We start from the raw sequence: 12052 nt of genomic DNA, 5'->3' as shown, positions 1-12052 counted from the left end.
TTACCTTGACAGTGTTGATAAGTTGACCGTCGATGTACAGCGTGGCCATGCTGTTCTTCAACATGCCTTTGCTCATGACCAGCACCAGGTGGTGCCACTGGCCCTCAGCGATCAGCTCACCGCAGCGGAAACGAGCACAGCAGGGCAGGATCTCATAGAAGGAGGACTCTTCACTCGACTCGTCCGCTGCTTGATTGGGAGGAGGGAGAGGGAAGGGAGGGGGGTGATATCGATGAGTCAGAGGGTTTAGGCAGATGTAAAATAATTAACCCTGGGTTGCTGACTGGAGTCCCACAAGAGACACCTTTACAGGGTTGAATAACATGCAGACTTCTTCCAATTTACCAACCTGATGTGTTTTGCCCCTGACCCACCAATATTAATAAGGCAATACTTAAAAAAAACATATAAGCTTTTAAACAAAATATATAAACGGTGTCCACATTCAAATATACACTGATGTAAGTAAATCCTATGTTAAGAACATGTACTATGATATCAACATTGATAACTACAACAACAGAATTGACAATATAAATGAACAGGTGGAGAAATCTGACTGCTGCACTCACAGTAGGTCTGCAGCAGCTCCTCCTTGGTGGAGACAGTGAGCGAGCGATCTTTGGCAGAGAGCACCACAGCCAGGCAGACGTAATGCTGCTCCGAGGACGTGGCCCGCCGGACGACGGTCAACAGTCTCACTGGGTGGGCCTGGGGAGCTGCACTGAAATGCTCCACGCAGAACCAGGTGCTGTAGCTCAGGCCTGATGGGGGAGGGAACAAGCGCTCCCCTGGAGGTGAAAGATGAAAAAAAATAAAATAAAATAAAAATCGGTAAGAGGAGTGGCAATTTTCTTTAATATTTTCAAGTTTACACTATTATGTTATTGTCACTGTGGAGGTATAGACATATTTATGTAGAAGCTGTTCTGGCTTTTGGAACATACATCAAAGCAACTGCCATATGGGTCCAGTCAAGGCTGGCGTGTGAACAAATACAAGTAAATAGGGGAGATAAGATTTTTTTCTGGATAGAAAGCACTACAGCATTTACATTCATAAACTGATTTCAAGAAATTATTGATCTACATGGATGAGTTTGAAAAGGAAATTATCCTTCCTATTCCATGTAGATCATAAACTGTTGAACATAACATGACTCACTGAACTCGGGTGACAAATGTAGACAGACACGAACATCACCTCCTTTGTTTACATGTATTTGTTCAGAGGCCGGTCTTGCCTGGACCAATATGGGGGTGATGTTGACGTAATTTGGCAACAGGTTGAAGTGGTCAATGCAACACCTACATACATTATGTTTACGGTAACATCACTATGGTCTGTTCATTACAATTCTCTCCTCAATGCACCCACAAATTTTGCTCTAGGATTCCCAAAACAACATAAACTGACTGAGGTGTAACGTTAGTCAATTTTGACAGCATCGTTTGCCGATAGGGGCAAAAAGAAACAAAGTGTGTAATGTGAATTTATTCATGCGTTACAGCTTTGACTTTTTTGTTTAATATTGTCACTCTCATTTTGTCTTGCTGCTATTTATGATCTTAATGTTCTGTTTACTTTTTTTTATTTTGAAGTGAAAAACATCAGTAACTCCCCTAAGTCATCTTATCGCACCTGTACAAATTAGTTTTCTCCAGTCATTCATCACTTTTCTGACTTATCGTCTCAAAAGTTTGCAATCATTTTGCTTCAGCACTTTATCACAAAAACAAACTAAATTATGTCAAGTTTATTTATACAGTAAAGCTTCTTGTCAGAAACAACTGCAGAACAGCACACTGAGTCTACAGAAAAGATCTAAACTCAGCCTTCAGGGCGGAATTAGGCTGACAATATCTTGTTGTGCTATCAAAAACAACTAAAAATATGGAGTCACTTCAAAATAAGTGACGTTGTGTTGGACAGAGCTGCCAGAACCTGAGGGCAGAAAAGAGACTTTGAGCCATGTTGTCCTGCAGCTTGGTGAACTAACACCTCACAGGGATGCAAACTCAGTGTGCCTCACGATCAGGCTGTCACTCAACAGGTTATCAGACTGGACCAAATTAAAATTGGCAAGAATACAATAATTCACCCTCTGCTGGCACACAACCATCTGCTCTGAGCCAGAGGACCAAGGACTGATTTTTGCATCAGGCTTCAGCGGAGGAGAGAACCAACTACAGGCTAAATGCAAGCTCACTGGTACCATTGCATTACTTCTTATTTGCTGAGTGACTATGGACTTGTGGGACTTGGATTACATAAATAAAAATCCAGTGAGGGGACAGTTCACCCTAAAATTAAAAATACACATTTTTCCTCTGCCCTGTATTGCTATTTATCCATTTAGACTATTTCAGTTTGTTGTGTTTTGGAGATATTGGCCTTAAAGATGTCTGTTACCAAGTCATGATTTCTGCAAAGAGACACTGAATTTCTCAAATATATGTTTTGTTGGTTTGAGCACAAGCCAAGCCTGTAGTCCCATTATATTCAAGAGAAGGCTGATATCTCGGCAACTTCCACCAAAACAATCTAGATGGATAAACAGCTGTAGAAAGAGAGGAAAAACATGAATTTTTTGATTTGGGGCTGGATTGCCCCTTTAGTATTGCAGGAGAATCTGCAGTGGTAAAAACAACAACACTGAGATGGAAAGTGGTTTGAGGGAATACACCTAGTTTTTATGTGAATCAGTGGATGGCTGATGAAAGAGAGGTGATCTGAGTTCCTGAGCAGACTGAGGATATTTTGATGAATGAGCTTCTCGATGATGTCATCCACGGATGTGGGTCAGATAGGAGAATGGGATGGGAGAGGGAAGCAGGGAAGGAAAGAGGAGGGAAGGGGACTGAGACAAATGAGGCAAGAAAGGAAGAAGCAAAGGGACAATAGGGAAAAGGATGGAGAGAAAGGCAAAGAAGGGATGGAGGAAGACAGAAAGATCGAGCGCTGGGGACGGAGATGAGAGACGAAAAGGAAGGAGAAAATAAAAATTTGAATGACAGGAAGAACCAAGGGAGCGGGCAAGGTCTATAAATAGTATTGGGTTGGAGAAGAAAAGAGGAGGACAGTGTGGGGTGAGTGAGTGTGGAGGGAGCGGATGAATAGGTAAACAGATGGAGAAATTAAAATAATGTATGAGTGGATGAGGGGTCGATTAGGAGAGGAGAGGAGAGGAGAGGAGAGGAGAGGAGAGGAGAGGAGAGGAGAGGAGAGGAGAGGAGAGGAGAGGAGAGGAGAGGAGAGGAGAGGAGAGGAGAAAGAAGAGGAGGCTAGCTGTGCTTCATAAATACTAAATGAAGCTACAGACTAGAAAATCAACCATAACGTCATAGATTAAATTTATCTCTGCCTTCAGGTCTATGAAAACCTCTTCGGTAAAATCTCTGCTGGCATTTTTTAATGGTGCATATTGTAACAAACAGATTTGTTTTTAACACACTATATAACCAGTTAGCAGTAAAGTAAGGCCCGAGGACAAATGAGGGCTGCAACTGCAGACATGAATCTATGCACCATGGAGGGAGGTGAAACACAGAGATCAGAGTGGCTGCTTGTTTGGGTTTCAGGTGTTACAGTTGTTGTAGCTTTTCTTTTGCATGCACAAATTATGAAAACTGAAATGCTCTGTTCTTATTCTTTCCCTGCTTCGGTTAAAAATGTTTTTATGCCATAATCATTTCTGAAACAATGATGGAACATGTTAATACCAGGGGGACAAGAAAAAAATATTTTGCCAACTAACAGTTTGTTGTCTGCCAAACTAGCTGGTAAAGTGACAAAAAAATTACCAGAAATTGGATGTTGGTTGGTGGTTAAATCCCAGCCTGATATTAAAATACTTTGCAATGGTTATGCAACGTTCTCCCTTTGGAATAAAATGAAAAGCCAAATGAAATGTGCCAACAATCCACCAAGTCACACTTCAACACTGTATCACTGCTAAACATCACCTCAAAAGGCTTTTAACATTTTGATTCAGGACACATCTTCAGTCATAAAGATTTTCACCTCTGAAAAAAAAAAAAGCTCTCATGTTTTCATACACAGACTAAAGTTTGTCGATAAGATGAAAGCTATTATTGACTAAAAACTGCCGGCTGTCATGTTAACTGCCCAGTTCCTCCTCTGTTTCAGTCAAAGTGTCAGATACAAATGTATTCCAGAGGTATACAAGAAACAATACAATACATGTCTGGTTACTTATTACTGGGGCATGGTCTATTATGAGTGGATTACAAGAAGAAAAGAAAGAAAAAAAATTGAGTTGATGTCTGGCACGGCACTTTTATTTTGAAGAAGAGTCTGCTCAGTGATTCTGAACAAAGCACTGCCTATTGTTATTCTTAGACATGTTAGGGCTGCAACTAACAGTTAGTTTCATTATCAATTAATGTGTTGACTCACAATTAATTGATTAATGGTTCAGACTATAAAATGGCAAATAATTATGAAAAATGTTCATCACAATTTCCCAGAGCCCAAAGTGACATCTTCAAAATGCTTCTTTCATCCAACCAACAGTCCAAAACCAAAGAACTCTCATTTATTATCATAATTGACAAAGAAAAGCAGTAAATCTTTGTGTTTACCAAACTGAAAACACCAAATGTTAGACACTTCTGGTTGAAAAATGACTGAAACAACTAATCAGTTATCAAAATAGCTGCCAACTAATTTTCTTCATATGAACTAATCAAATAATCTACCAACTGCTGGATCTCTGCTATTAACATGTCATACTATGAATGCAGAAAACATGTTTTTGAATTAATCAAATTAGTTTACTCATGTGGTTTTATATCTCAACTGGACTTGGCTTATTTTTGCATATGGGTGACAAGACAATGAAACAAAAAATAGCTTTAGTATTTCTGTGTAACTGCCATAACCTGTTGAATAGCCAAGTAAATATAACATTTGGTTTGAATCATTTTATCAAGAGGGAAAGCAGAGAAGGGGAATGAAAAAGAGACTAAAATATAATATTAGCATTGTAGCATTTCATCTTTTACAACACTGTTTCACCACAATATTAACTGTTCACAAAATAGGCAAAGATTGCAGACAGTTGTGAGACATTAAATTATGTCTGTCCATTGAACAACTGAACTAACACTCCAGCTAGCTTCTCGGTGGGCTAGTTGGGCTGGCTAATTCTTTCATGTTCCCAGCTGGCTTACATGTTCCTCGGTAGTTTACCAACTAGTCCTGCAAGTAGCCAATATGTCTCCACATTCAAAGGTGAAATGTAGAGGCTAAGTTGGTACCAGTTGTGCCACTGCATCATCAAACTGCAACATAACCGAACAGCATGAAAACTCAATGAAAAAATTCGAGCTGTTTTTACCTATACCCATGCCGCTCAGCACTGCTCCGTCGCTGACACCTGATGCGTTGGTGTTGTTGGTGGGAGCGTTGTGGGGCGCCAGGCTGGGCAGAAATAGGCACCTGCGCAAAACAACAGAGGACAGATCAATGACGGTTATCAGGGGAAACAGCTGTAACAGACACATAACATGTTGTCAGCTTACATGGTTGTTATTGTAGAAGAGATTTACTGCAGGTTTGCTGAATTACTGCTGTAGTCTGGCTCTATCCCTAAGATAACCATTAGCAAAACTCAATCTGAAGTTACAAAGAACAGGCTGGTAATTCAAGCGCTGGAGACACAAGAGCTCTGTATTATAATATGGAAATTTCAACTGCCTAATACTCAAGGATTAATTATGTATGAGTGCAGGATAAAGGTGGAATGAAAGCATACATTCAGGCTGCTTTTTCAAAGGGAATATGCTTGCACTCAGTCAATTGCATCTCCTCGCACTTTAAATATTGCAGATATAAAAGGTTAAAAGTCTTCAGTAAGCTTCAAACATGATGAACCATTATTTTCTTTGATAAAAGTTTAAGTCTGACATCTGTAAAAACTATCATCCAGTTTTCCAAGGTCTTCTACAGCGAACAAAGACTGACAATCATTCCACAAAAGTACAGAGAATTTCTCTTGTGAGTTGGCGTTGTGTTCTGCTGACTCACTGCCCCTCAGTGAACGAGCTATTTTCTCCTCTCTAATCATCCTGAACCAGCACCGAAGACACTGGTGCTCAGGGGATGTGGGATTTATGTATTTTTGTTGTTTTTTTGTGAGACGAAAAGACCTTAAAATGTATGAAGGGACTGCGGCGAACTCATCCAGAAACCTGAAAGGCCAGGAGGGAACCACACCAGAGGTTAGCCTTGATGGCAGCTGTTGTCTATGCAAATTAACTGTAAAACCAAGACCAGAGCCAACAATGTGTTAGCCTGTCTTAATAAGTTTGAAAAAAAGCCACAAATACATAGACTATAGTTGGATTTTTAATAAAGTCTTAGTTATTTCCTAAAAAAAAGCTGGGTGCTGGTGCATTAGTTAGTGCATAAAGTGAATTAATTGGGGACTACTTCCAGCTGCGGATAAATATACATTTGGTGCTCTAGCGAGTACTTCAAACAGCAGGATGGTGTACGCTGGAACCATTCAAAATAAACTAAACACAGCGTAGCTCATCTATGTGTCTTTAGGGCTTTGGACAAAAAACAATTTGATGACATTTCCCTGGGCTCTGGGGAACTGAGATAAGCCTGTTTTTTACTATTTTTATTATATATTTTATATAATTAATAATAGATTATGTGCACAGACTACATAAATTAATGACAAAAATAAAAAAGTCTTTTTATTGCAACCTCAATACAATCCATTTACTACGAGATCTTTTTATTAGCTCACTATAAATTATGCATTTTGAAGGAGACACTGATTGAGTCCCATCATGTCCTGATCATTTTTTTTTTTTAATGTGGCTTTCTCTTTTTGTTTCACCACCTGGACAGGAAGGCTGGAGGTCAGGGTTACCTACGAGACAGCGTCCCCAAAGCTGGCAGGCATTCAATGACTCAGTCAAGGACACTTCTCAAGGGCAGACACTCGGTTTAGCAGACAGTCTGCCTAACTAACAAGAACACCAGCCTGCTCCATCAGAATATCTACAAGTATGCTGTCTTTTTCCCCATTAGTCACCACCTTGATTGGTTATGAAACACTCCAGGGATTTTCACTGGCTTGCCAAATGCTAATTTTTCTTTTCCCAGTTAGAATGAAATGCAGCTTTCTTAATTCTTCAAAAAGAAAGAAAGAAAAAAAAAAGACTATTTTTCCCTCCACCCCCATCCACCCACACTGATAGCATCTTCCTAGCCCCTTGTGAGACGGCTGGCTGGGTGAGTGTGCAGTGGTGTGTCTGAGTGTGTGTAAGCATGGTGCGCATGATGGAGTGGATACGTGCATGTATGTGTGATTCCTAATAGCAGCAGGGGCATCAATATTTCATGGTGACAGATGGGAGAGGAAGGAGGGGTAGTCTGTGTGGGTGTATATGTACGTGTATGTGAGTGTGTGTGTGTGTGTCCTCTGTTTATGCTGAGGAGAAAGTGGGCCAGTGCCTCATTGCCTGTGTGCTGCTGCTTTGCCGTGTTTTCAGGAGAAACTCCATGTTCTATTCTGAGGCGGCTGCTGCGACAAGTCAACAGGGTTCTTATCGCTAAAAAGGAACAGGAAAGCTGAGAAATCAAATTATGGACTAGGAAATAAGATCACTAGATGGGCGAGTGATGGTTTCCAAAAGTAGTGAGTCAAAGGCAACTGATCTTGAGGTTTGGTCTTGAAGATTTCATCAAAGTTTTCATCAATCAAAGATACTTCATTAAGTCTAATAGAAGTGCTGAGGACAGTAAATACACAGATGTATACTCTGTGTGTTTATTTTTATTAATAAAAGATGATGACTATTTCATTTCTTTAAATGAGAATTTAATTTTCACACTATGCATATGCACTCTATACTCCGTGGATATTCAACAAAGATTACACACAGATTTCTTTGTACTAAGAGTGAAAGCTCATTCCTGACCTTGGAAATAATAGTTTGACAAAGCAAGGTGAACTCAACGTCTACTACCTAGCCTTTTGTGGAGCTTCAAACTGCATCTAGTGGTTTGAGATGAATGGACCTTAGGAGATTTACTGATGAGGACTGTGAGTTGTAATTCAAAGCTCCAGGAGAAGCTAGTAAACTGAGTTGAGTTCAGATTATTTCTTCAAACAATTGTAGTGATTTATGATGCTGTGAGGCATTAACTGTCATATGTTGTGTTTCTTCACTCTAAAATAATATGATATTTCACAGAATTTCTACAATAATATTCTTGATGATATGACAAAATACTCAAAACTATTTTTGGTGTGGAACTCACAACAGCTGATGAGTTTTCTTTGTGGGATTTTTGACTGTCTTCATACTCAACTGGGAGCTTCTGCCTCAGATTGTAAAATGTTTGCTTTATTGCCCCCTTATGTTGTTATAGTCTTCTTGCATTTAATACATATTACTGTGGTTTGTGGCACAGAATACAAATAAACAGCACAACCTTATCTTATCTATTTCCTTGATGACAGCATGCCCAGTTTCCCAGTCACAATAGTGAAAATGTCCATAGCCTAAAGTCACAGCCTAAAGGATTTGACTCAATGGAGGCAAAAGCAACACCTTTTAAATCAGTCGCTCTTCCTTTTAAAGAAAAAAGACTCAGATGCCATTCAGTTTTGCACTTCAGAGTAAAACACAGCATCCATCTGTCTTGGCTCTTAACTGTTACTCTGCATCAAGATTTAGAGAATTATTACTTTAAAAAATAAAAGCGATAGTAAAATTGTATTTTTCACCATGATGGTTACATTTAGTCCACAGTTCCTGGCGTGCCAAATCATGCTGATTCAACTGTAGGGATCCCAGACCAAATACGTTTCACTGCCCGACTACATTTTGTCATCAAGTCAGAATATTGCCATTATCACAACATGATTTGTTTTTTATCGCATTAAAAACTATACTGATATTATCCTGAACAATATGATATGACACACCCCTAATTATGTCTACAAGTTTAGTGCAACACTGAAGGAGCAGAAAAGAATACAAAATGAAATGATCAAGGGCAACACAAGTCAGCAGTGCAAGACATGCATTAAAACATCTATGCATACTTTCTATGCAATCTAACACATTGATGGTGTTAAGAGTCACGGTGACGCCTTGTGCCACATTCAAATATTCAAATATGTTACTACTCAATTTCTCCTCTGCAGAGTATCAGCAAGTTTATTTGGCACAACCAGGTCACCGTAGCTTGACAAGCTTGAAAGACAAATCTGGCATGTGTGCAATGGATGTCAAATCCGGCATATCAAATGACACTATATAATGTGGCTGGTGCATGTTTGCCTGGAAAGTGTATTCAAAAAACAATGCACAAATATTCAGGGACAATGGAAATAATTTGACAAAGATGTTTTTGTTCCTTTTGTCTATATAGTTAATTTCAAATTTTAATTAATCTCGTAGTTGCCTTAGTCTACCACAGTATAACCCCAGTCAAACTGACACTATCTAATAATTTGATGCTGGTCAGGTAATCACAGGAAATGACCTTTGGCATTTTGCCACTAAACTGACAGAAAGTGTCTAGAATGACCTTTAGCGAGACGTCTAATTTTTTTTAAGTCTGTTTCTTATGAATATTAATGAAGAATAAAACATAGCTTAATCTTAAGTCTGTCTTAACACTTGTTTACTGTGTGTCAGTGTAACATGTGTGCATGTGTCATGTATGTGTTGCTAAAATGTGTGGGCGAATTGCCAAGGTCACATCCCACACACCATAATTTCCACTGACCCCAGCATTCACTGCGCTGCCAACATAAAACACAAAGCTCAGGGCGCAGCACAGCCTGTCAGCAGCAGCACCCCACAAAGCGCGGCAAAGGGTGTCGTATGACATAAAAGGCGGAAAATAAGCCTATTTGTATGCACAGCTCAACAACTGGAGGCAAATAACAGCCTCCTGCTGAGACAGTTGCAGGTGCTGCTGAAAGGTAAAAACACACAACCTGTTAAATTACAGGAAAAAATAACATGTGGGACCGTGAGGTGTGTCTCACTGGTGTGGAGAATTGATCCACAAAGAGAAAGATTTAGAGAAAAGTGCTTTACAGAAGACTGGCATCATCTGTTGCTGCAAGAGCATTTCTATAAGCGCATAATGAAGACTGGTCCATTCCTGGAGCTTTGAATGAGGCAATGAAAACAAAAAAACACAACAAGGGGGCTGGAGGGGCAGTTTAAACTCTTTTGCATTAATTTATCAACATCATTTTAGCATTAGTATTCTATTTGGACAGCTCCTCAAAGAAATATTTCCTGTTTCAACAATGGATCTAATCACTTGATGTAATGAAAAATTCTGTGCTGCAGTCCTGCACGCTTTTATTAATGTTTTTAGCCTCTTTTAGCTAACTGTTTCAGTTTCATAGCACAATTACTGTCCAGTTCAGTCTCAGTGCTCTCATCAACCCTGTTTCCAGCTGCAGCATGTGGCTGCTTTCAGCTAACAAGCTCTGATAAACCCACCGGGCTCCAGCTGCCCAGCACCAAATGGCCAAGTTAAGCTGGTGAAGAAAGTGGAATATTTAGCATCTAAAGAGCTTGATATTTTCTGCCGGAAATAGTTGGAGACCAAGCCAGAGCTAAAAGGAGTGTGAATATTGGACTTGCATTCATCTGGTGCACAGAAACAAAACTCATGAATACAAATGTTGCTATGTGTCTGCCAAATACGTAAATATGAAAAAAGGTTAACATATACAATGTTTTAACAATATGTGCATGTATTGCATGTACATTATGCCTGTTGAAACAAGAGTTTTGGCTATATGTTTTTTTTTTTAATTTTAGTGTTGGAACTTAAAGGGGCAAGACACCCAAAAATCAGAAGTACATTTTTCCCTTAATAATTAAAAGGTAGTAGAACAGTTCCACAAACGTTACTTCAATGTAATGCAATGAAATGTTGCTTCATACTAATGGAGAACAGATATGCAAACACTTGTTCATGCTGACTAACCCGAAGCCTTCCAGCGATGTGTCAAACTCCACGAATGCAGGCGTGACTGCCGATCCATGCAGACGTATGTCATGGGGCGTCGTCATGGACACAAGGCACTTGACTCGGGTGAGGGGTACGGTGCTGCCCTCAGCAGAGCGCACAAGGCTGCGGCTGATGCGATACTGGCCGTTGTCCTCCGCTGGTGTGGTGAAGACACTGTCAGGACCGAAGCCCTCCATGGACATGGTCATACTGTCTGTGAAGTCAGGAGGGACAGGTTACATTCAGGCGGTGCAGCCACAGTGCTGCGATGCTAATCCAACAACCAGGGTGGGAGAGTGACTGCTAGTTTAAATTCAACGTTTATTGATTTTTGATTCAACAAATTTATTGTTCAAAAGAAGAGACACAAATGAACATTTCATCCCGGGTCCAGTGCCTGCAGTGAAAAGGGTGACACTGACCACACCTCCTCTTGTGAGGAGCTTCTTAGCCACCATGCTGTCTTTGTTGCTGCCTGGCTACTTCTTATCTAGCTTGTTTTACTTTCCGATATATGAATAGCTAGGGTTTTTTTCTCTTCTCCATTTTGTTAATCTCCTCTCTTGCAAAAATTAGTTATGACAGCATTTTAGGTTTCATACTCCAGGTCGTTCATTAGTTTATTTCAGTGTTGTGCCTGTTCCCTTGCTTATCATACACCTCCATATGCTCAGACACTAAAATTATCAACTGGTCAAATGCTTTATACATTTTATGTATATCAAATGAATAGTACTGTAGATACATATATGAGTATAGATTTTTGCTGTTGCCACTTAAACATTGTAGAAAACTAACTACTGCAGACAACAAACTCTTCTGAATGATTTTTCCTTTATAGATTTCCCACTGGGGGGTAAAAAGGCCTTCAGGCCAACACCTGGATCTGGCTAAGATCTCTCTGAGAGTAGGCGGCATTAAATCAAGCCCGGATCTTCATTGTCCCAGAAGGACAAGAATAAATTCCTGGTTTAAGGTACAATATTTTACCCTCTACTAAGACCATGGAATACTT

General features: G+C 39.8%; 1 protein-coding gene across 2 annotated transcripts in view; it reads right to left on the bottom strand.

Annotated features, from left to right (window-relative positions):
• The window catches only part of wdfy3 (WD repeat and FYVE domain containing 3), an 84999-nt gene that overhangs the window by 37302 nt on the left and 35645 nt on the right, over positions 1-12052 (bottom strand). For both annotated transcript variants that reach the window (XM_084728186.1, XM_084728187.1), the window contains exons 17-20: positions 11014-11251; positions 5363-5463; positions 573-791; positions 5-189 (exon numbers count right to left, since the gene is read on the bottom strand). In XM_084728186.1, the coding sequence (XP_084584312.1) occupies positions 5-189; positions 573-791; positions 5363-5463; positions 11014-11251 (743 nt within the window). The remainder of the gene's footprint in view (positions 1-4; positions 190-572; positions 792-5362; positions 5464-11013; positions 11252-12052) is intronic.

This window comes from Lutjanus erythropterus, chromosome 10, assembly GCF_056507025.1.
Source record: "Lutjanus erythropterus isolate fLutEry1 chromosome 10, fLutEry1.hap2, whole genome shotgun sequence".
Classification (NCBI taxonomy): domain Eukaryota; kingdom Metazoa; phylum Chordata; class Actinopteri; order Lutjaniformes; family Lutjanidae; genus Lutjanus; species Lutjanus erythropterus.
This window is presented reverse-complemented; position numbering and strand designations above follow the sequence as displayed.